At 35.3% G+C, this 26,017-nt stretch overlaps 1 protein-coding gene across 1 annotated transcript in view; it reads left to right on the forward strand.

Annotated features, from left to right (window-relative positions):
- Positions 1-26,017, forward strand: part of LOC149793780 (echinoderm microtubule-associated protein-like 2) — a 71,187-nt gene that overhangs the window by 39,498 nt on the left and 5,672 nt on the right. Inside the window, exons 10-24 of the mRNA XM_089969049.1 lie at positions 1,456-1,614; positions 2,260-2,638; positions 6,746-6,895; positions 7,374-7,446; positions 8,066-8,170; positions 8,671-8,757; positions 9,927-10,070; positions 11,828-11,968; positions 13,230-13,343; positions 15,356-15,508; positions 16,087-16,227; positions 18,587-18,657; positions 19,959-20,053; positions 21,862-21,968; positions 25,811-25,910. Of these exons, the coding sequence (XP_089825175.1) occupies positions 1,456-1,614; positions 2,260-2,638; positions 6,746-6,895; positions 7,374-7,446; positions 8,066-8,170; positions 8,671-8,757; positions 9,927-10,070; positions 11,828-11,968; positions 13,230-13,343; positions 15,356-15,508; positions 16,087-16,227; positions 18,587-18,657; positions 19,959-20,053; positions 21,862-21,968; positions 25,811-25,910 (2,019 nt within the window). The remainder of the gene's footprint in view (positions 1-1,455; positions 1,615-2,259; positions 2,639-6,745; positions 6,896-7,373; positions 7,447-8,065; positions 8,171-8,670; positions 8,758-9,926; positions 10,071-11,827; positions 11,969-13,229; positions 13,344-15,355; positions 15,509-16,086; positions 16,228-18,586; positions 18,658-19,958; positions 20,054-21,861; positions 21,969-25,810; positions 25,911-26,017) is intronic.

Consider the following 26,017-nt stretch of genomic DNA (forward strand, 5'->3'; position numbering starts at 1 on the left):
TGACTTTACCTTTTTTTTTACTCTTTTATTTAATTTATTTATTGAATCTATGAATTATGTTTAATTTATGAGTAAATTGTTCATTAGTGTTCATTCTGTTTCCTTTTCGTCATAGCTACATTTAGCCAATAAAGAAATAACATTATTTGAAAACAAAATCCCTAATATAAGTTATAAAGCATGTATTACAAATTTTAAAAGAAAGAAAAGGAAAAAAAGAAGAAAAAAATATTATTGAAATAGCTTATCATTATCTTCTATCTTCGCGTGTGCTTGTAAAATATCGCGTTTTTTCATGTTTCATTGTGTTAAGATAATAAACACGTTTTAGAATTATAAGTTGAAAGTGAGAAAGATATTGTTCATCTTGAGAAAATTTACAGACTTTCGCGCCATTTTCACATCCTTTACTCTGCAAGATAATACTTTATCTCTGGCCAGGCCTAAATCTAGCGTTGACGGTTGTATTTCTAGGTTTGTTGACGATGTTGAAAAAATCATAACAAAGAGAGTAACAGAGAAAATATATACCGTATTTACTAATTCTCTCATTCCATGAATCATCACCTACTCTAATATTAGCTTTTGGCTAATGTCAAGGACATCTATTCAAGACACAGAGATTGCTGCAAATAGTCGTGTCAGTAGCCCGGTTAGCTCAGTCGGTAGAGCAGGGTCGTGGGTTCGAGCCCCACATCGGGCGCAACCATCTTTTTTTCTCAATATATAAAAAATCATTCTTTTAGCTATCAATTTTCTTTCTTTTCTTCTAATATTGAATTTCCTTTAAACTGTCAGGAATATAGGCTATAAATAGACTGATCAGGACGATGAAAATAATTGTTAACGGTTATACAGAGATTCTATGCATGGGAGATAACCTAATTCTCCAAAGCACAAAGTAATGGGATTTGTCTCCTATTGATTAAATGACAACTTTTCATTTTGCATTTTGCTATAAAAGCTAATTAATTGTTTTATTCTTAGCCACGCGATAAAACATCTTGACGTTGACTTAGCAGAAAAAAATCAGGAACCTTGTTGTGTGTCTCTAATGTGATTGAAACACTTTGTAATGGATAATCTTTTAATGGCATGATTCTATGGTAGTAAAGATGACATCTGTTCTTCCGTATCTTTCTTTATATAAATGGTACGAATCTGAAATGAAGAAAGAGAAAAAACGTAGCCACTATCTGACAGAAACCCATCAATGTGCAAACAGAAAGGCATACAAATAAAAGACAGGCGTTCACTCATACACGCAGACACAGACACGCTAGATATAGAGTCGGAAACTAAATATGTACGAGGATATACAGCAGGATACATACAGGATAGACATACAAGTGCAGCGTGTGTGTGTGTGTGTGTGTGTGTGTGTGTGTGTGTGAGCTTCTTTGTCTAGTTCTAGTTTTGTCTTGATATTTATTATACTTTTATTGCATATTGCAGGTAAAAAGAAAGCGGCTGAGAATGAAAGGCATGGAGTCTCTAAAGAAAACCAAACTCCTCAAAAGGCAATCCCGTTGATGGAGATGAAACCTGAAGTACAGCAACCACCAGATTCGCCGAATAAGGATAAGGTTAAAAACGGGACGAATCTCGAGCAAGGTCAGAAACCAGTTTAAGTCATTGCCCTACTAATGTCCACATAAAAGCTGATAAAATCCTAGATATCACGATCATGTATGCAAACGAAAACTACAGAAGCCTTTCAGTTATAACATTCGTCAGAGTGCGTTTCGACTGCAAGCTTTCTTTTGAAAAAATCGTCCATCTTGTGTGACGACAAGTTCTAAAGTCAATTCTCAAAATTTTAAAATATTTTGTTATATTTTTTCCTTTTTTTCAAATGACAAGGCCGTTATATATTTATGGAAGCATAAGATTGTTGCCCTTGAAATTCAACAAAATAACAAAAAACAACCCATATATGTCGTTGCAAATATTTTCCTGTCCGTAAGATGCTATATTTTCCTTTCCGCCTATTTTCAGTAGTTGGTAGGGCTAGGTTGGAACATCTCCACAGCCTCTGGATGGAAAATAGCTTCTTAAGCATTATTTAAAACTGAGTCAGTGAAGTGGACAGTTTTATTTACAAGTTATATGATATGCAAACTCGTATTTGAGTCAGTACTCACAAATTCGATTGAAAGCGCTTAATTGTTCTTGATAATTGTATCTTTATTGTCATCGTCGACTTTAATTAGTTCTCCTTACAGCCATTTTGTATTGAAATTGTTTTCCGAAATTCAGCTGATAAAGGCGAAGAAAAGGATGAAAGTACAAAAACTTTTGAAACAGACACAAACACAGAAGATCAAGTACTGTCCAATCTTTCAAACGTCTCTGAGGAAAAGGATTCCCATGTCTCCAGCAATGAAAAGAAATCGGAAAGCAACAAATCAAAAGATGACAGACAAGAGAATGGATGTGAACATGGAGAATCGTCAAAACTTCAAGCTGTAGATAGCAACCCATCATTGAAGATTTCAACGGAATCCAGTGGTGGAAAAGAGGAACATATCCTGACAATGAATATTAAAGGCAAGACACTGCAGTTTACTCTACCCGACGATATTATCAAAAAGTCAACCATCGACCCTCCGGATCAAAGACTCAAACTGCACTGGGTGTAGGTTATTTCTTTTTGATACTCCACAATATTCTATGAGAATAGTTATTCAATTTAACCATTTTACACGAACGTTGCAAATTTCGTTTTAACACCCATGGTATTCTCCATGGATTAAAAAAAAAAAAATCGGAATACGACACATAAAACTGCAAACAAATAGAGTGAAATCATAGATTATATTTCTGAACGTTAACAATTTTGAATATTTGTGCAAAATAAAAACGTTTTTCTATTCATCTGTAACTTCATCGAATCAGGAAAGCACAAAAAGATCTAGAATAAAATTGGTTCGCCCTGGCGAATTGTTATATGCTCACGTTACGTTCCAGAAATTTCACAAAATCTCACTTCCTCACAAGTATGTGTTCTTCCGGTAGGCTAAGTCTTTGCTTTGAAGCTGTCCTCTTCTGGGACATTATAATTTCTTATGGTCCAAAATAAAAGTCACTGTCTGTTCAACGTATGGTTTGACCGTACCTAATCAAGGATTAGTCCGTGCCCGTTTAAATCCAGCTTTCCCTTTATTAACAATTCTTCAAATATAGTCAAAATGTATTTATTTATCTTTTTTGCGCTGTGTACCTGTTCTAACAAATTAATTTGCCTACGAACAGACTCAGGTGGAGATTAAAGAACCTGAATATATCTTTCAATAGAAAACCTTGAAGAAAATCGAAATAGATTAACTATTTAAATCTGATCTCCAGCATTTGATACACATTTATTTCGCTTTTCACAACTGGGCATTCAGCCTGAATTCATAGTTTTGCTTTCTAACCTTGTGGTACTCATGCCCAGCTAAAGATCCACATAAGTTGGTACACACTAAATACTTACACAAATGTGACTCTACCAAAGATAATCATTCATGGAATCTCCCTTACGTAACACATGATTCCACATGGCAAAGTAAAGATTAAATAAGAAACTCAATTCTTTGCAAATTTCGAATCCGTGGAGTGGAACGTCAAGGGTGGGACCCTAATATCCCACTTAACTTTTGATGGTTAGGGTTTAATTTCACTTTGTCTTGTTTCTTATTCTTTATGAAACTTAAATACATGAACATTTTATGACAGTTATTATTTTCTGCAAAATATTATATTCACCCAGTCGATTGGGTGATTTGCGGAATGTATTAAGTTGTATACAGAATGTCAACTATAATGACTAAAGTTTTATTATAGTTAGTTAATTGGTTGGATTGGACATGCATTGACACACTTTCAATTAATTATTTCATGTCCACGTAATGAAGCATTCAAATATGTACCACAGTTAATCTGGAAAGGTTATCCCTGACCATTTTCTTCACAATGCTGCAAGTTTTCTATAATTGTTGCCAAAAACTAGTTCTGCCATTGTCTCCGATGATCTTGCCTTTCACCACGTTCAGTTAAGATAGGACAAAAGTGCAAACCTTATCCGAGTCGAAAGTTAGTTTGTTACTTAATGCTTTATTGTGGTGTAATATGTGCCAGATTCTTATCTCAAGCGATCATTATTACAGGCAATCATAGTGGAGCCGGACTGAGGCTCAGGAAGATTGGCACATGGTTTGTATTCAAGCGAATATTTGCAATTTAAAACCATAAACATTAGAAACAAGGTGACATAAAATGGTTATTAGCCAGTGACCTTGTGTCATTAGATCAGACGCAGCTGATTTAAATAAAGTATTCTTCTCACACATATGTCGTGTCTATGGTGACCTTGTCTACGGCGAAAATTTCCAAATGCCGGTAAGTCTTAATCTTGTATGATCCAAAACACAATCTTATCCGTGCAGCTGATGTTTATTTTTGTTTGTTTGTTGTTGTTGTATTTTTAGTCAGATTTATTCCTCTCCTGCTTAAATCAAGCTTGTATAGAAGCAAAAATGCTTACAAATGCCGGAAATGTTGTAACTTTTACTCATTCCTGTTCAGACAAATGAATTACTTACAGACTTAGCCAGCCGATTTTGCCCTTCTTTAGACAAAAAAGAAAAATATTAAATATCGACGGTAAACAATATTAGTTTGAACTGAGTGTATGTATATTTATTTTAACTCGCTTTTATTGGTATTTGTATGTGGTTTATTTTTGAGTCTTGTAAATTGTTTATGTCCCTATTTTCGGAGCCAATTATGCTAGTCAGTCAACCTCGCGTGGCGATATTACAGCTCAGCCTCTCTTCGACCTCGTCTCTACCTTAAAGACTCAATGCCGCCGTTTATCATTTCGCCATTCTTGCAATCTTAACGAACGTCTGCAAGGAGGAAAATTTTTTATTTACAATAATTATCTGATATAAACTGTTCTTTGAAATAATTAGGAAGTAAGCTTTAAACAACGTTCAGATATTCGATTTAGAATTACGAGATGCCGCCACTTAGTTCAGTCAGTGAATTTACTAGATATTTTTCCGGAGTGCACTAAAAGTGGTGATGTGATACATAGAACAAATTCCGTTAGTGTTGGTCTAAAACCAACAACATTCAAACGTGGTGCACAAATTGGTTCGAGATGGAATGACGAGAGGCAGGTCTGCACTGAAGAGCGATCATGGGCTGAAAACACTTCGATACAGAGTGGTGTTATCGTCGAATGTTTACAAAGGTGACGTCATCAATCATGTGTTGCAACCTTCTACTTAAATCGGTTCACACTCGTATGTCGCCGATCAACATCGGATTAATTCGTCCACGTGATAAAAATGGGAGGGTTTCTCAGAAACGTCCATATTATCTGGTTTTAGTGACATCCAACTATGTTTAGGACCAATATCTTTCAAGATTCAGTATTATTTTGACTAACTGATGTTATTAATACCTCTCTCTCATTATGGGAATTCCCATCATTTTTCAAAACTGCCACTGCAAAGCCCCTGCTGAAGAAACCAACAGTAGACCATAACGAATTAAAGAACTTCCGCCCAGTTTCTAATCTCCCATTCATATAAAAAATTCTAGAAAAGGTTGTTCTATCCCAGCTTGTATCTCATCTGAATTCAAACAGTCTTTTTAGCAATGTACAATCAGCATATCGCCCTTGCCAAAGTACTGAAACTTCTTTTCTAAAAGTAGTTAATGACATTCTCTCTGCGTTGGATAGCGGAACGATTACAGACCTCACCCTCCTTGATTTGTCTGCAGCATTTGACACAACTGACCATGATATATTACTTTACCGTCTCCAGCATGTATTTGGCATTCATGATACAGCCTTACTGTGGTTCAAGTCCTACTTGGTCAAGAGGACACAAATTGTATCTGCAAATGGAATACACTCTAGCCCAGTTGATTTATGTTGTGGTGTTCCACAGGGGTCTGTTCTTGGACCTGTTCTCTTCATTCTATACACTCAGTCGTTCTCAAGTGTCATAGATCATCATCCAGTATCTCACCAATTGTTCGCTGATGACACCCAAATATACAAATCTAGCCACCCAAATGAAGTTGATGCTACCATCCAAGGTATAGAGAGGTGCATTTCTGATGTGAAATCATGGATGACATGTAACAAGCTACAGACGAATGATGATAAAACTGAGGCCATTCTGATTACAACACAAAGGTTTTCTCATTCACATCCTTTACCTCAAACAATAAATATCAGCAACACCAACATTAAATTCACACAATCATTACGAAACCTAGGTGTTACTCTGGACATTACTCTCACATTGCACCAACATGTCATGAATATGGTTCTTCCTCCACCATTAATACTGGCTACCGTGCATAGCCTATCGTGTGCTGAAAAATGGCGTTAAACCCCACAACAACAACAACAACCTTTCTGGGATAATCTCACATTATTTGACGCAAATTTTCTTCTGGTTTTGCTAAAATTTACTTTTGTCTATTATTTCGTATTAGTGGATCCGTTCGCCTGAGTGCAGGGTGGGACGAATTTTCGAACATATGAGGATGATGGTTTGGCTGGTACGAATCATCATCACCCCCCTAATGGGAATGATAAACCCATAAAAGACTGGTAAAATATCTTAGAATAACTAAAGATCTGAGTAGTATAGATTTGACGCTACTTAATAATATGAACTATTAATATATCTTTAAATTAAGAAACTCCCACTCATATACCTTCCATGATTTGTAGGTACGGTTACAGAGGCAATGACTGCAGGAACAATATTTACGTGCTGTACAGTGGAGAGATTGTTTATTTTATGTCATATATTGCTGTGATACATCACGTGGAGGAACATCGTCAGAGGCATTACCGAGAACATACTGATGACATAAAATGGTAATACTTATCTCCCTTTTCCTCCGATTACATCCCTTGATTGGTACAATCGCCAATAGGTACTATCATTAACTGTCGCTGTAAACAAACGGTTGCGCGTTTAAGATGGACTTAAATAACTATTTGAAGTCTAATAGTAGAGAAGTCTCTGTCTGTCTGTCTGCCTCTCTCTCTCTCTCAGAAGTTTAGTATTAACCTTGCTTAATGGGTGTATAACTATCGTTACACGCATTATTTTTCATCACGATTTGAAAAAAAGATTTTAGATTATATGGAAATTAGTTGCTAGACGAATTCTTTTATTTTCCTTTTTCAGGAAATAGAGACAGCGATGCATGTCTTTCAATGCAGTGGTTTCTCAGTTATTCGGATATTACGACAATCCATTAAACATTTGTCTTGTATATCGATAGCCGTAGTCTTAATACAGATACAAATATATCGATAAATACCAAAATGTATCGAATCCTTTTTACAGTATCGCTGTTCACTCGAATGGCATATTGATTGCCACGGGCCAGTTTACCGGCAAAAATGATCCCAAGAAACTGGTAAGACAAACCCACCTGTCTTGATTTGTACTTGATAATTGATATTGTTTTACCATTTACGTCATTGATAGAAATAAAAACTTTCAGCAGTGTCATATATATCTAAAAGACACGGATTAATTGGTTGTTTTGACAATAAAGCAGATAAAGTATGTTATTTTCGTCTTCACATCCAATTTAAAAAGAGTTCTTTGAGATCATTACATTTTTGAAACCTTTGTCAGCATACTATAAAATATAAATTCAGTGAGATTTTCTTTTGCACATCTTCCCGTCTTGCTTATTCCTTTATTGCATTTTTATCAAAACTGGGAAAGTTGTGATTTTCGTCTTGCCTTATTTGTGTGCATACTTATGAGATCCGATTAGATTTTTCATGCCGTAATTTGTTGATTTTTCTTCAAAGGTTCTGGTCCGCTGAAGTGGAATGTTTCATGCATGTTTTACAAACACAACTACTACAAGTACTATTGCTGCTGTTACTACTACTACTACTACAATAATAATAATAATAATAATAATAATAATAATAATAATAATACTAAGTAGTAGTAGTAGTAGTAGTTGTAAGAGTAGTAATAACATTATTATTATTATTATTATTATTATTATTATCCAGGCACATATACGGGTTTGGCGCTCTGATACGTTGCAGACAATGCATATACTAGGAATAGGAGAGTTTGAAAAGGCCGTCGCTTGCGTTTCATTTGCACTAGGACAGGTATCTGAAGTCATAGATTATTACCATTGGTTACAATAATTTTGCAGATATACATGGATTGCTGTTAAATAATAAAAGGCAAAATGGACTGAGGGTCCAGTTATCTTGTCACTCCTTGTTATACAAATACAATATAAATTTGACATGTTACACTTAACGTGTAATTTGTTTAAGTTTAATACTGGTGTTGTACGCCTAATTTTATGACACTGATTTCATTACCCAACGTTAATGCACGTACATGTTGCTTTTGTTTAGTTTAAATGTGTCATATGTGTACAGTATATCGCGAAATGATTCAATAAAACGTCATCTTACTGATATATATATATATATATATATATATATATATATATATATATATATATATATATATATATATATATATATATATATATATATATATCCCCGTACATGTCTTCATAATTTTGCATTGTTGTCATATATAATTGTTTACATTTAGTTGATGTAATTTAGTCCAACATTTTCATTACTTACAGGATATATTAGCTGCCGTTGATAACAGCTCTACCAAGAAGTTATCAATCTGGGATACAAACACCGGTGTCAAATGTGGTGAAACTACTGTAAGATGCTTACATTTAATCCATTCCATGAATATATTTCTGAAGAAGAAACGTTAGAAAAAATATATCAGGGCATATTGTAATAGTTAACACGATTGTATGGGTTTTTTGCGAGCTTTCCATAAAAAGTCTCGCTTTGCCAAAATTGCCACTAGTAAGCATATTAAGCTAAAGTAAATACGTGTACATTTCAAGTTATGTTAAGTTTTGTCTTTTCCTACAGAAATCATGCCAGTTTGAATGGTAAACGAGCTCTGATAAGTTCTTATGGGAAATTAACAGCTATAAAATGCACCCAAATGGGGCGGTCGTTTTTGACGTTATTAAAAGGTATATTTGGCATGTTGTTTGTATCCCTGGAGTCCGAATTTGACAATGTAGACGTGACTAATGAGACTGTTGATAAAACAGACATGACAAATGATGTTACTAACAATTTAGAAACGACAAATTATATTCTTGAACACTTAGACCGGACAAATTATGTTATTGATAACTTAGACGCTACTGACACTTCAGACATGACAAATTAAGTTGTCAACGATAACAAGACATTCTATTATTGACAAGTTGAACATGACAAATAACAACTTAAACATGACAAACCTTACGTTTGACAAGAAGTACTTTCTGTACCTAATTGTCGAATTCGAAATTTGGTGGAATATACTGGGTTTCTAAGGCAAAGTTTTGTATAATTATATGATTTGAGTGGAGAAAACGTCTTTTTACAACACAAATAGCTTCCAATCAAGCTAGAAAAGACATTTACTTGTAAATTTATTTGATTTTACCACATGCCATGCACTGAAACGACCTGAGACCACCTCTCGAACCCCCAAGATTGGTGCCCAGGGTGGTAGCCCCTATCGCTCGTCCCGTACGAGTGCATTATATGCACGTGAACGAAGTATGGTTTGTTGTTTAAACGTGTATGGACCACTTTATACGTTATATCAGTACATTCATTCACTTTCATATAATAATGTACAGGTTGTATATGTAATGCATTATATCCATTTCTTTTTCTTTTTTTCTTCTTCTCGTTGTCTTAGGGGTGGTTATTGAAGGGTGTTTAAATTTCGTCACAATGTATTATTGTATGTAAGTGTTATATGTTATGTTGCCGTTAATTAAGTTGTGTACATAAAGTACAGTCTTTTCCCTAGTTAAATACGGAGCTCATCTGTGATATTGGTTTCAACAAAAAGTATCCAGAGGTTCTTGTTACGGTTGGTAAGGAGCACATAGCCTGGTTCAAGATTTATCCCGACAGTAAAACTGTACAGCTGTCAGCACAACCAGATTACGAGGTTAGCAATTTAAGCATGACATCGTACTTACATATCACAATTTTGCTTATACACATTCCAGTGAGTAATGAAGTAGCGTCGTATTTCATAAAATTGTAACATCATGTGCGTCTCATAGCTCTTAAACATTATGTCGTGTGCTATATGACCAGTGAAAGTTGTTATATTTGTTATTGGGATGAAAACAGAGGAGTATAGAAGGTACAACTAAATCGCGATTGCAGTACACAAGTGTGATTTACCATCTATTATTTTTACCATTTATTATTTCTTATTATAGCACACGAATAGACGAACAGTGATGTATTATTTAATTAATTTACTTACTAATTTTTCCCATGGAAGAGTCACGGTTGTGGATGCAATTTTAATCGCAAATAAATGATAAAAGATATATTGTGCAACATACCGCTATGTTTCGATCGATCGATCGCTAGATCGAGGTATTAAAATCCAGTTTTACATATGACCTAAACATTATCACCACTCCATCTTTCACAATTCAAAAGGAGATAGGTGACACACATTTCCCCTCTGCTGTAACTAAGCTATTCACGGAGTTATTCACTGTGATATTCACTAATCTATTCTCTAAGTTATTCATTAAGTAATTCCCTGATCTATTCACTGAGATATTCACTAAGATATTCATTTCAGAATAAATGCAAATCAGATCTCAATAATATGATTAGCATTAATTTTGAGTGTAGACTACGATCGTTATGAGCATGATGAATCAAAAATGCTAAATTAGTTGTATACATGCACTTACATTAAGAAATTCCCTTTTATTATTCTAATAATTGCAAACGTTTCATCAACTTGTAATCATATTATGTGAGGAGAAAGAGTGATGTTTTTGGTCATGATGAAATTTAGAATCATCATTGATGGCTTAGCTTAATTTCTAGTATAGGTGAAGTTTTTGAAACTCGGAATATACTCTGGAAATAACCGAACGGTTTTGGGAATTTCGGTTAAAGGTCCGATATCTGACATGTTCTTCATCATATATAACTGTTTTAGATCAATGAACAAGATTCTATGCATTTTGTGTTTACTGTTAACGTTGATCAAACATGAGACATGAAGAAGGACACGATATATTGCTCACAACCCCAACTGGAGTTCCGAAACCAGAAAAGAAAATTAATCGTACTGGATACGCTGCTTTGGAACATTGAAACCAAGAAGAATAGAACAAGACAGCCATGCACAAATACAATTATCTTTTTGCAGCAGACACGTTTTCTTTTAAATGATTATCTAAATTTGTTTATTAGTCACCCAATAGCGTATAATTACTACCATAACAACGAAATATCCGGGTTGTAATCTGCGCTTACATAAATTGACATAAAATATCAGATGTCGTTGTGGCCCATAGTTTTCTAGGTCAATACAAAATATTTTTCAGCATCCGCAACAATTTGAAATAAACTAGTTGAAGCATAATACATTTAAAAGTTTCATTCTTGCAGAAATATTCATGTAAAGGTTTGCAAACACAATGGTTGTTCTGTTTTATTTCTTTGCCTTGTTTATGGTTTGTATTTGCCTTTGGAAAAGACTCATTAAGAGTCGAAAGCGCTCAAGCTAGTCAGATACTGGTGTTGCACTGTTCGTTGTCAGTTTATTGCATATATATATATATATATATATATATATATATATATATATATATATATATATATATATATATATATATATATATATATATATATATATATATATATATATATTGGATTTCCTTATAGAGTTTTCTAAAGGCTAAATTCGTGATCACCCTAGCCCATAATGATGCAGGGGACCTGATCACAGGAGATTCAAACGGAACCATCTACATATGGGGAGACGGAGGAAATAAAATCACTAATTTCATCAAGCATGGGCATGACGTGAGTGTGTGATGACAAGTACTGTATATTAAATTTCCATTTCATTTTTATTCTAAAGAGACAAAAACCAGAATGATCAAAATCGGATGTAATCGATAAAGGCTTGTGTTCCTATTAAAATCGGATGTAATCGATTATGACAAAAGTTTATATTTCGATTACAATCTGTTCTGATCTCAGGTTTCTGTTCTGATATGAGGTTTCTGTTCTGATTTATTCGGGATTTAACCGATAAAGGTTCATGATATGGTCATCATTGGAATTCCCTATCCACTTATTTTTACGAATTAATTCCCGATCTGCACATTATTGTTATCATTATTAACGTCGTGTTCTGAATGATCTTTGTCATTTTCATAAATACATAAACTGTAATTTGATTAAAAAATCGAAATGTCAATAGAACATGGTCTCCTATCGGTTCCTGTCTGATCTCCCTTGTGTCGGAAGCTCGATGTGATTTTAATCAGATTGAATTGGTAACTATATGCTCATTTCTTTCTTTCTTCCATACGTTAAGATATTACGTTGTGATCGCAAAATGCGCATTTCTGCGTCCAGTATTACAATAATTCATTGCTCATGTCATCTTTCGGCTTGTAAAAATATTTGCATTACTTAGAACACAAGATTGCCAGTTAGAATTAAATAAAATTTGCTGCATTCTCCAAAATATTAAGAGTTCCGAACAAATACTCGCAAGTTAAAGTTCCATGTATTTTGAAAGATTATACAAAAAATATTCTGCATCCAGTAATTGTTTGAGATATATTTCCGATCATATGCAATACTGAATTTACTTAATTGATTTTATAGTTTACATATGTCATTCATATGCTATTTTGTGTGGTTCTAATATTCGTGTTATGTGTCGGTTGCCTTTATTAAATGAGGAAATGATTCGTATTATTCGTAGTTATGTTATTTTCCCTTTGAAAGGACTCGTGTTTACTGTAATTTGTGATACAAACTAATATTTTGTTTTCTTCATTTGAAAGGACCAGCATTTTGCTGTATTATATTGTCAAAACAATGATTATTTATCTTTGCAAGGACGCGCAGTTACTGTACTATATTATACAAACATAAATATTTTTCATTTGTAGGGAGCCGTGTTTGTTTATTGTATTATACATTATTATTTTCCTTTCAAGAGAGTCATGTTTACTACTGTATGATACAAACTAATATTATTTTTAATTTAATGAGACCGAGGTTTGCTTACATTATTATAAAAAAATAATATATTTTTACTTTAAAGGGACCCGTGTTTACTGTACTCTGTTGCACCAACTACCTTCTATCTGGCGGTAGGGATGGTCTCATTCATTGTTGGCAGTGGAATAAAAATATGACTGCAGATGGCACTGTGCAGGTAATGTAATTGCTTAGTTTCTGTATATGCTAACTTACATACCTTCGATTTCATAGCAATGTTATGACACGGACTGAATGATTGATATTTTTGCAAGCTTTTGCAAATTACATCTTATACTGTTTATCGAATTTGATAGATGTCATGCAAAATAAAATTATTTTAATCACACGGTTACAATCTCTAATTTGTCTACTCTAAACATTATAGCATATGACGATAAATTAACATTGAAGTATATATTACGTTTCTGTCTAAGGAAACCCTCTTATCTGGAAGATATGATATTATATTCTAATTAATTATATTTTAATTACCCACCTTTATAGAGATAGTATAAAGTCAAGTTCTAATATATTATGAAACAGTACATACACGGCATCCTTTCATATAAAAAACGTGTTCTTTCGAAATAATTGCTACATGATGTTCGTAATATTCTTTATATGAATTTCATCTGAAGTCGAACAAACAAACAAACAAAAAAAAAAAAAAACCAGAGAAACAACACTTTTGCTGAGAACAATCGCTCCTTATGAAATACTACTTCGTTTTGATCCTACACAATAGTGCGTTCTCATAAAGTGGACAAGCAAACATAAGAACTCTGACTACTTCTCGAAGCTCTATTTGCAGATGACTCTGCACTTATGGCACACACGGAAAACCATATACAGAACATGGTACATAAGTTCTCCGAGGCATCCAGTCTATTTGATCTGACAATAAATCTAGATAAAACATAGGTACTCATACACAAACCCAACATAAACCACCATCCAGATCGAGAGAAAACTGCTGAAGAACGTGGAGAGCGTACATACCTGGGAAGCACTGTGTGTTCAGATGTGTCTCTGGACAATTCAATCACAGCCATGATCCGGAAAGCAAGCCAAGCCATAGGAAGACTTCGCATCAGAATCCTGCAGTAAAAATACATTCGGATCCCCACCAAGATCAAGGTCTACGGCTGTGAAACCTGAATCGTATACCGCGGGCACATGAAACAGCTAGAGCAGTTCCACGTACGCTCACAGCGGTCAATCATGTACTTCCTATGGCCAGATAAGGGGTCCAACTTAGAAGTCTTCAACAGGTCCGGTGTTCCAAGCATTGAAGCTCTGCTGCTGAACTCACAGCTCAGATGGTCTGGCCACGTCATTCAGGTAGAGGAGACCACAATATCGAGACAGCTCTTGAATGGTCAGCTCAAGAAGGGAAAGCGGAAACGAAGGCGCCCCAGGAAAACTTACAAACACAACCTTGAGTGTAACAGTCTTGAGTGTAAGCTGAAATGGTGTGGAATCCAACGCAGTGAGCTCGAAGCTTCGGCAATGGACCGGTCTGAATGGTGCACGCACATTGGAAAAGGCTGTCGAACTAGTTGAGGATGTCTGCCCTTAAGCCCCCACAGCCACGAGAGAAAAACGGCACATCGCACATCCCAAATCATTACGTATACAAACTTCCGTTACCCAATCTGTAACATCCTGTGTACGTCTGGCTTTGGGCTTAGGAGCCACATGCATAGTCCCTGTGGGCGGCGCAAGATGCGTCATCATCGACCACGATTGACAACCGAAGTAATGATATTCAGTAGCAGTCTAATGACATACTATTTGGGTGACTGTTGTTAATACTGTATTATAGATAAAATACGAGGGCTAGCTTAAAGAAGACTGAATGATTGTGTATATTCTTGAATGATAGGTGGTATACAATAGTAAGATTATGGAAGACGATTCGGATTATTGCTTATATTATTGAATTATGATAAACTGTATTCATCATCAAGTCTATTTAAGACTATTTGGGTATTATGTATATTACTGTATTTTAGATGCAAAGGGTAGATTATATATATAATTCTATGCCCCAAAACTTAGGTTCAATCCCATATAGGTGTACTATTTTGGATATTTGGATATCAGTAGGTCGGAATTGTTCTGACCCTTTTGTGACATAATTGTAATTAAGAATTTATTACTCAGCTGTCTTTTTTTCAAAACAAGATCGGTAAGGCCAATGGCGGTGTTCGCATGTTGCTGATGCATGCCAACAAGCTTCTCATAGGCACCACCATGAATGCGCTTTTGACCGCCAACATAACGCAGAACGGATCGCCTATTAAAGATGTTTCAGTGGATGAAATCCCAATAACACAGGTAAATTGTACATCTTATTATATCTAAACACTTAGTGGCATACAAAAGGCTGAACATAATGTTCTTTTGTGACCCGTTGCTGAGTGCGAAGAGGTTTCCTCGTTTTTAATGAATATGCAGAAACGCTGCTTAACCAGTCGTTGCGAGCCTGAGTATTACTTTACCAGAACGTGATCTTTTCGCCCTGTTTGCATATTCAATAAATATTCATTTATCGATTGTTAAAAGGGCACTTTTATTGACGTGGTTCTTGTTTGTTTGGGGTTGTTGTTGTTGTTGTTGTTTGAGTATTTTGGCTTATGCATGTTCATAAGCAAAAGGAAATCCAGTCCCATGTAGCCTCGGGTAGACAATGAAGATGAGCTAATTTTGACCGTGGCTGGAGATGACGATCTAATCAATTCATTATTCAATGCACTGATTAATGCATCTATTGAAAAATGAATGCTGCAAATGTTCTCGTTGGTTCTGTTCTGATGTCCATTCTTCACAATTTTTGCACACTTTTCCCCTCTATATTATACTTTTTGCATAATCGCAAAACCAGGTATTCTATCATTTTTATTTTTATTGTATAGTGTCACTATGATGATGTGCGAGGCCTCACGGTGCTACCACGTTGTTGGACACATGCCGATGTGGTTACAGCGGGCTTGGATGGTCTTATTTGCTTTTATGATTCGGGATCATGCAAATCAATTTTTAAGCAACATTTAAAGGTAATCAAAATACAGGATTTCTGTGTCACTTTATTACTTGAGATGCAGTTTAAAATATATTGTAAATTTACTTTTTTTTAGAAGTTTCAACCATACAGTTTTCATACGTACATATACGTGTATGCCTGTCTGTGTTTATGTAGAATGACATCATGTATAACTTGACAAGTGTTTGTGTTTATCGCTTGACAAACATGTCCCAACAACCAAGTGCAGATTATCAATTCAATATTGTTCTCAGTGGTATACCAGTTTAGGGACCAACATCGCACTGCTAAAAGAGAACACCATACAGCCGAGAGGATTTATCTTTCCACCAGCCTCATTGTTCATAAGAAGATCTATGAAGCTTCTAAAAAAATTTTTACAAACGTAGTTAATGCAGCAAAGTCAAGCCACTACAGTACTAAGATCACTAATGTTCTCGGTGCAAAGAGCTCTACGAGATTACGAATAAGCAAATGTCAAGAAGTATATGTAGACCACTTTCAACGACCTTCTGTCCAGTCGAACTTTCGAACTTGTTCGCAAATTATTTCCGTGGCAAAGTTTGCTCCATTATAGATAAGCTTGACTCCGACATCACTGTTGCGGGGCCCCGAGTGACCGAGTGGTCAAAAGCGATATCCGTTACGGATCACTGCCATCTCACCTCTGTCTGCGTGGGTTCTAGTCTCGGATTCGGCTAATGTGGATATGTGAGAAAGCTTGCCAGTAGCTTCTCGTGGGTCGGTGGTTCTTTCCAGGGTTTTCCCGGGTTCTTCCTCCACCATTAATTCTGGCCGCCATGTATAGCCTATCGTGTGCTGAAAAATGGCGCTAAACCCTACAACAACAACAACAACATCACTGTTCCTTGAGTACTTAGCTTCAATATTGCCTTCACTAACCTATGTTATAAATGCTTCTCTCTCATCCGGAGAATTCCAATCGTACTTCAAAACTGCTATTGTAAAGCCTTTGTTGATGAAATAGACACTTAACCCTTAGGATTTAAAGAACTATCACCATGTTTCTAACCTCTCAAACATTGTCAAAAAAGTTTAGAAGAAGTTGTTCTAAACCAACTTGTAATCTCATCTGAATTCAAATAGTCATTTAAGCAATGTAAAATTTGCATATTGTCCTCGCCATAATATTTAAACTGCCCTTATAAGAGTACTTTACGACCGTCTCTCTGGTTTGGAAAAGGTAAAGAGTACAGACCTCACCGTCCTTGAGTTTTCTGCAGCATTTGGCTCAATAGACCATGATATATTACTTCACCGTCTCCGAGTATGTAATTCACGGTACATTCTTAATATGGTTCAAATCCTACTTAGTTCACAGGACACAAATTGTGGAAAACATTCTAGACAATTTGATATATGTTCTGGTGTTCCACGAGGCTCTGCTCTCGGACCCGTCTTCTTCATTATTTGCACGCAGCCGCTCTCAAGTGCCACAGATTGACATCCGATGCCTCACGCATTAGCTCCGTTCGCTAATTATCTTTCGGTTGATGCCATTAAAACACTTGTGTGTTCCCTTGTACTTTTTAGACTGAACTATTGCAATTCACTTCTACCTGATTCGACGCAGTATCTACTACAAATACATTAAAAAGTTGAAAACACGGCTGCTCAGATCATCGTTAGAGTACGAAGAACCGAACAAACCTCTCCTCTGCTCTATATCCTTCAATGGTTGCTCGTTCGATCCAGGATCAAACACCAAATCTGTTCATTATGTTACAATTCGTTGATGGGGTCCAGTCCAATGTACCTATCTGAACTCACCCGTGTGTACACCCTACCCAGGAGCCTACGCTCCTCTTCCGACACTCGCATTTTCATTGTTCCCACAGTTAACACGAAGTAATACAGAAAACGGTATTTTGCGCACCAGGGCCCATCTACATGGAACGAATTGCCAATAGATCTTAGACGCAAGGAAACTGATCTCATTCAAGAGTGCTCTTAAAATTCATCCATTCGAACAGCAAGAACAGACTTAATAATGTTTACCTCGGTATTTATTATCAGTATGATTTTGTTTCGTAGCTTTATGGTGTTTCATTTTCTAATCTTAACGTTGTATATGTTCGTATGTGTTATCTAATATTATCAAGTGCGTAGAGCTTCAAACGATTAGGCGCTGTATCAAGTCTACAAAATTATTATTATTATTATTATTATTATTGGCAATATTCTGTTCCATCTACTTTGAAATGTATAATCCTAAATGAAATGGTTTAGACAGTCGGCTTCTCTGATCGATAAATAAGCAATATATCTTAGTGTTCAAGCATCCTGACAAAATAATCCCGTAAAAGTCATGTTATCATGTTATGACTACATGTTTCTTGTCATTTTCACAGGGGTTCAAGTTCTTATGTGTAGACATGGACTTCACTGGTCAGCTCTTAGCCCTGGGAAGCAAAGATGGACAGTGAGTCACGTTCCATACTCTCCGTTATTTTCATGGATTGTCAAGACTGAGCAGATTTTTAAATACAGATTATTTGGTTACTTCTTTGCGTGCTTTAGAACTGCTGTATGAGGGGGTAGCATTGTCAAAGAACTATTTTACTGCAGTATTCTTGTTTTATTTCCTGTCTTCATTTTCATTTGAACACGATTATATGTATTCTTGCAAAGATGAAAAGAACCTGTTCGATGATGATTAGAGGAAGCACATACCTGATGACGTTTTTAACTGATAAACATCAATCATTCTATATGCTTCATTTGAGATCTCGTGACTGGCAGTGAAAGCTATCTCCCTCAGTCTGATCACCAGGGGTCGCGCGTGCTGAGTATGATGTCTCTATTGTATATGCTCACATGTTTGAATATATATGAGTTTCCGTCATTTATAATTCTTTTTATCGAAATGTTTGTGAATTTGAGATAAAATGCATTAGATTTTCGATTTTATCAGTTCATTATTTATCAATACCTAAGTGGGCGTTATTAATGTTTTCCGTAGTGTATTTTGTTACGTTTAAGAACGTTTTTTTTTTAAAAGTCTTGCGTGGAAAGAGATGCTTTCTAATTTAAATGCAGTGTCTAACTTTATTAATTTTCACATTCCTTGTTTATTTGGAACGTGAAACTATATGTTAGATTCATGTACAGTTCCAAACAATGTGTACTGTCCTGCATTCTTGTACCTGAGCAAACTAAAATATTTTTTCCAAAATTAAAGTGCAGTTATTAGATAATACCATTATTGCACCAGAAGGCACACACTGTTTATAGTTTTGACTGCATTATTCACGGCACCCAAAATGTACCCATGTGCTCGCTTATAAGTCGAATCAAACAGCAAATGTCCTCATCTGCTGAAACATAATGCGCATGCAGATTAGAGTTTTTATTGTTTTGTTCTATTGATTACTCCTAACAAACTGCACATCATGTAGCGTCAGATCTGGGACTGTTCAGTTTGCAGTTGTACTCGACTTAAAAGCGACTTCATTTTGCAATTGAACCCGACTTAAAAGCGAATATATAATGTAATATGCTTTCAATAAAAGTATGATATCAAAGTGGCGAGTAAAAAAAAAATTTCATTGTCTCTTTAATTTTCAAATTATTTAAAATAAAAGTGATCCGATTTGAACGAAATGTTACGGGGAAATTTAAATTTTAGATCTCGGTTTTCTTTGTTCTTTGTCATGAAAACGTTCCATTTTAGTCGTAACTTCTATGTGTTGCTTAAATTTACCGCATTCTAATTACCACCAGCTTGCATATATTAGAATGGAGAAATGACTTTTGGGACGAAAAGGTGGACCAGAAGCTCAGCAAGGATAGACTAGATGTTGTAAAATTTTCCCCAGGTGAGAGCAACGATTTTCCCACATATATTAATTTAATGTATTGCATATTTACGTTGCAGACTCCATAGAAAAATGTTTCGTCATCATGACATTTGTGTTAAACATTGACACTGTATACTTAGAAACGAGATGGCACTCATAATGAAATCTAGAGACTTTTAAAAGTAGAAATGACAATACAACAGCCGTTTATAAAAGAGATGAAAAGCGGTATTGTTTTTATTATATACCAACTGAATGAATTGTTTATAAACATTGGTAATACATTGCTGTGCAGGTGAACGTGTGTGTGTGTGTGTGTGTGTGTGTGTGTGTGTGTGTGTGTGTTTTGTTTATTATCGCAATCCTAAATCTTTAATTAATTCATTACATTATGGTCTTCCGTTCTAAACGAAAGCTTCAAGCGAACATGTCTTCGAGTCAGTCGCATTATTATTTTTTTTTCCAACGGAAAAATTAAATACGAAGCCAATTTATCTCGAAAATCGTTCCATGAATAATTTGTTATTTCAATCAATTCATCTCTTTCTGTGCTATTTTGGGTAGAAGTGTTGTGTGAAACAATTATGTCATGTATTGAACAAAGCACGTGCGTCTAATATTTCAAGCCGGACGTGGACTTAACGGTGATTTGATCGGATGAACATCATCTGTAATTTTTCTGACGCTAATACAATTTCAAGAGTATTTTCTAACCAAAAATATACGATTAAGGACATTAAATTATTCGAGAAGATAATCTGTATTATGTCAAGGATAGTTTAACGGATCATGTATGGTGTATGTTCTGTAAGGGCTATTATAGCAGATCCTTGTGTTTAACCAGGGCTATTTGAGTGGCAGGGCCGGCCTTTGGCCGATTGGACCCATTTATCCCAATCGGCTCCCGCTCTCACAGCGTCCCCGCACGTTAGTAATTTTACAAAAAATATATCTATAGAAAGAATGCAATTTTAGAGCGATAGAAGAAAATTTTAAGTTCAATATCATATAAAACGTTTTTAAAAGTTTATTTCCAAATTCCGTGCTCACAGAAGGCCCCGCGTGTTAATCCAGGGGGGCCCTGCCAAAATGATTAAAATTGGGCCCCGCGTTTGCTAAGGCCGGTACTGTTTTATGGATCATGTATATTCCGTCAGGGCTATTTTAGAGGATCTTTTATATTATGTTACGTCTGTCTAAAAACATAGCAGTCGGCATTCTCTTGCCACATTTGCTTTACATAAACCCATTTTAACTGCATCTTGTTTCCAATATTGCTTACTTCTCATTATATGCGGACGATAAAACGTTATTTCTGTATGGCACGAGATCACTGATCTCAATTTATTTCGTTGTCTTTAATTGCTCATTTTTATTTACAATTTTGGTTCGAAATTTTTTAATTTTGATCCTCGTGGTACCAGATATTGGTATAAAGACTGCATGACTCGTTTTCAGATTCATTTTAAATTGTATTTTGTCTTTAATGATAAAGATCAATTTATATGGACCACAGGTTTTCACAATTCTCGGGTTCTCATAAAACAATGATTACATAAGAAAGAAGGTAAATAATAAATAAGAAAGTAAATAATAATAATAATAATAATAATAATAATAATAATAATAATAATAAGAATAATGATAATAATAATAGTAATAATAATAATAATAATAATAATAGTAATAATAATAATGATGACGATGATGATGATCATGATACTAATAGGCTAGATCATATCCTTTATTATTCTTAGAAAAAATGAATTATAGCATAATACAAATCATAATTGTTGTTTATATTGTTGTTTTGTACTTTCTGATAGACGGTAATATGATTGCCGTTGGTGGCCACGATGGAGCCGTGTACATCTACACGCTGAGGACAAAAATAGACAAAACTATGGCCTGGGAGCTTCATTCTAAATTGCACGTAAGTCGTCAAGGGCTTTTATTTCCCATACTACCAATACAGCCATGAGAATAATTAATTTTCTGAGCGGTCAATCGAATATGGATGTTCTTGATGCCAGTCGATAATGTATTAATCACTTATTCTGCGCGTCATCTGAACCGGAAAGATGAATGCGTCTGAGACTTTCACCCATTTTAATCTTCAACGATTTCACTTGAGGGCTTTTAGGTTCGACAGTGGTGACGGTACAACACTTCCTCGGTGTTTTATAATTATTTATCCTTCTAATATTGAACGAAATCCTTTATTGTTTTCATGAGTTTCTTTTTTTGTGTCTTTTCCTTTCGTTGGTAGCACAATGTCCCGCCCAGTTACATTATTCTGACACTTGACCGACCAGCACTAACACTAACCTCTTAATGCCGAACGCTTAGCGAGGCAGCTGTTAGTACCATATTTATAAGTTTTTGGTATGACTCGGCAAGAGTTCGAACCCGCGACATCCCGCATCCAAGGCGGACGCTCAAACCACTAGGCCACAGGAGCGGTGTAGCTTTTAAAGCAAGCAGGTCGTTGGTGAAACTGCAATTTAATGACCTTAATATAAATATTGAAGAATTTTCGAGACTTGTACAAACCTATTAACATATATCGGTATCCAAAGAATATATCTTCAGTATCGAGACTTGTACAAACCTATTAACATATATCGGTATCCAAAGTAATGATCTTCAGTATCGAGACTTGTACAGACCTATTAACATATATCGGTATCCAAAGAAAAGATCCTTAGTATCGAGACTTGTACAAACCTATTAACATTTATCGGTTTGCATAGAATAGATCCTCAGTATCGAGACTTGTACAAACCTATTAAAAATATATCGGTATCCAATGAAAAGATCTTCAGTATCGAGACCTGTACAAACCTATTAACATTTATCGGTATCGAAAGAACAGATCATCAGAAAAACAGTTCTTTGTGAGATGATTGCTCTTAATTTAAGTAACTGTTAATCATTTAAATTTAATTTGTTAATATTTGTTATGTAAATGAAGAATGGATAAAGGGGCAGACATGTATAATTAACAAGTTATTATTAATATATATATATGCTTGTGTGTGTGTGTGTATGTATGTATAAAGAATGTTTTGCAAATAGTATACTTGAGTGTACGTCCAAAGCTTTTATCATATATTAATGCAAACGGTCGCGAATCCAAACCAAGATCGAGCCATAATACCATAGACTTATAAAAATGGTACTTGCGCTGCCTCGCTTGGCACTCAGCATTAACAAGTTAGTGTTACGTCTGGTCTGCCTGTTGTCAGGATAATGTGAATGGGTGGGACATGACGTTGTAATAGAAAAGATCGAAAATCAACAGGTTTTGTAAAATTTGAAAATAAATATATTTCCCAAGAATATAAAGTGAAAATATAAAAAGAACCTTCAGTATTGTGAATTAAATCCCTAAGTGTCTTAAAACTCTATTACAAGTCCAAAAGTAGAGCATTCTGAATGAATTCCAGTGGTGTTCCGAATGAATTCCAATCATGAAAGTGATGATGCATCAATAAAGAATAGTGTTGGTGTGCTAACAGTCTTGATGTATCACGATAATATAATCCCATATGTCTCTAACAGAATTCACACTAATCCCAAAATAGTGATTTAGTCCGAAAGTATTACTCAGCACATTTGCAGTTCCAGTGAATATTTTAAATTGAAACTGAAAACAATTAAAAATCTGATTCCACTAATAAGATGTTATGATAGGAATAAATAATGCATGTTTGCTTCTCCCTTGCCAAAAAAACTATGTCGCAATCATACGACGAGGATGAAGGTAAAAATGTCATGTGTACAACATTCTATGTTGTCCACAAACCAGTTCCATTACTAAAACGTTAGGAAAAGAACATTGCGAACAGTAGTTACACCATGTTTTCCAAAGGGAATACAACCGACCTGAACTCAGATCCAAGTAAACATGTTGGAACATTCCGGTGGCCCAGTGGTTTGAGCGTCCGCCTCGAATGCGAGAGATCGCGGGTTCGAGCTTCGGCTTAGTCATACCAAAGACAGCAATAAAAGGTTAGTAATATATCTGGTCGGCCTGGTGTCAGGATAATGTGACTGGGTGAGACATGATGATACATGTCTGCGTGATGATGCCCAGGTGCGACATTACTATAAACTGTCTCGCTGCAGACAATGTAGCAGTATGACTGAAATTTTTTAACGCTACGTTAAAAGTCCAAACCACACATCACACACAAGTAAACATGTTCAGCTTCAAGTAATAATGATCTTAAAAGATAATAAAAAATTCATGGACAAAAGCTTTGTAATGTGTTGTTCACAAAAAAGACATTTGTCGGGTAGGCCCAACTCCTACCCTCATTATGGACAAAGGTAAATTATACAATACGAATTAAATATATAGCACATGATATGATATCGATAATTTAGTACCCCAGTCAGTTTTCTAGATCTATGATGTTTGCAACTGTATCTTTCTTGTACACTATTATATGAATCCTACTTGCACGCGATTACATGGATTCTAACTTGTTCACAATTATCTGGGGTCTAATTTGTACGTGATTATATGGATCCTAATTTATTCGTGAATATATGGATCCTTACTTGTTTGCAGTTATATGGATCCTAACTTGTTCGTGAATATATGGATCCTAACTTGCATGTAATTGTTTTTACCCTTCTCGTACGCGATTGTATGGATACTAACGTGTACATGATTACATGTATCCTAACTTGAACACGATAATATGGAATAAGCTTATACGGGATAATATGGATCCAGCTTGTACACGATTATATGGATCATAACAAACATTCAAATACATGGATCCTGCTTGAACGCGATTTACGTCGATCCTGCTTGTATGCGATTTACATGGATCCGGTTTGTACGCGAATACATGAATCAAGCTTGAACACGATTACATCGATCCTGCTTGTAGGCGAATGCATGGATCCTGCTTGTACACTATTTACAAGGATCCTGCTTGTACACGATTTTATGGGAATATTGCTTGTACACGAATACATGGATCCTAATTGTACACGATTTACGTCGCTCCTGCTTGTGTGCGATTATATGGATCCTGCTCGAAAATGATTTACATGGGTCTAGCTTGTACACGATTATATACGGCATTAGTTAAATAGTTTCATCTTTTACCCAGCAATGTAAATAATTTTTCCGATGCTTTGCCAGAGAGGAAAGTCATATCCTACCAGCTTCCGACCCTGCTGCATATTTGTCTAGATTGTATAAAAATGGAAAATATAGACAAGTGAAGCAATTTTATTTCCAAATACGGATTAAATGAGATTGAGTCGCAAGCTGTCGAAAAATTAATGTCATTCTTTGTTGCAAGAAAAAAGTAAATATTGAAGAGAATCGACTTCATAAAATGTATTTACTGAAACAGGAGGTGCATATTGTTGTCTTACTACTATGTTTAGAAGGATTGCACTTATTTTTGTTACTCAGATTGTAAGCACAAATCACAAATGGTCGTATGCAGTTAACAATTAAGGTTTAATACTTTATCAACAAGATTAACTTAAGCTTTAATCCTCTGCTCCTGATTTAATGAAAAAGTTTAAACATTATTTATAGTAAAACTATTGAATTGTGTGTGGGGTGGGTGTTTTCCTCTATATCACAAAGTGTTTGTTTTCATATTATTGATATAAGTCTGTCTTGAAACGGTTACTAAATAGACTGGTTGCCGGGTACTGAATTATTTCATCAGTCGGGCATCACGTTTCTGTATTAAGTTCAACCCTTCTGAGATTATTTACTATCTTTTTATTTCTAAGGGTCATGGAGGTGCAATCAATGGCCTAGATTGGTCATCGGAGAAGGTTGATGACACGTATCTGCTGCGAAGTACTTCAACTGCGTTGGAGCTACAGTACTGTAAATAGTTTTCTTTTCTTCACAAAACGCAAGGATTTATACAAAACGTCGTACGTTGAGGAATTGTGATTAATTTGTGGGGGTGTTATTTGCCTTTTATATCAATC

Source organism: Sinohyriopsis cumingii, chromosome 8, assembly GCF_028554795.1.
Source record: "Sinohyriopsis cumingii isolate HCF-2022 chromosome 8, ASM2855479v2, whole genome shotgun sequence".
NCBI classification, from domain to species: domain Eukaryota; kingdom Metazoa; phylum Mollusca; class Bivalvia; order Unionida; family Unionidae; genus Sinohyriopsis; species Sinohyriopsis cumingii.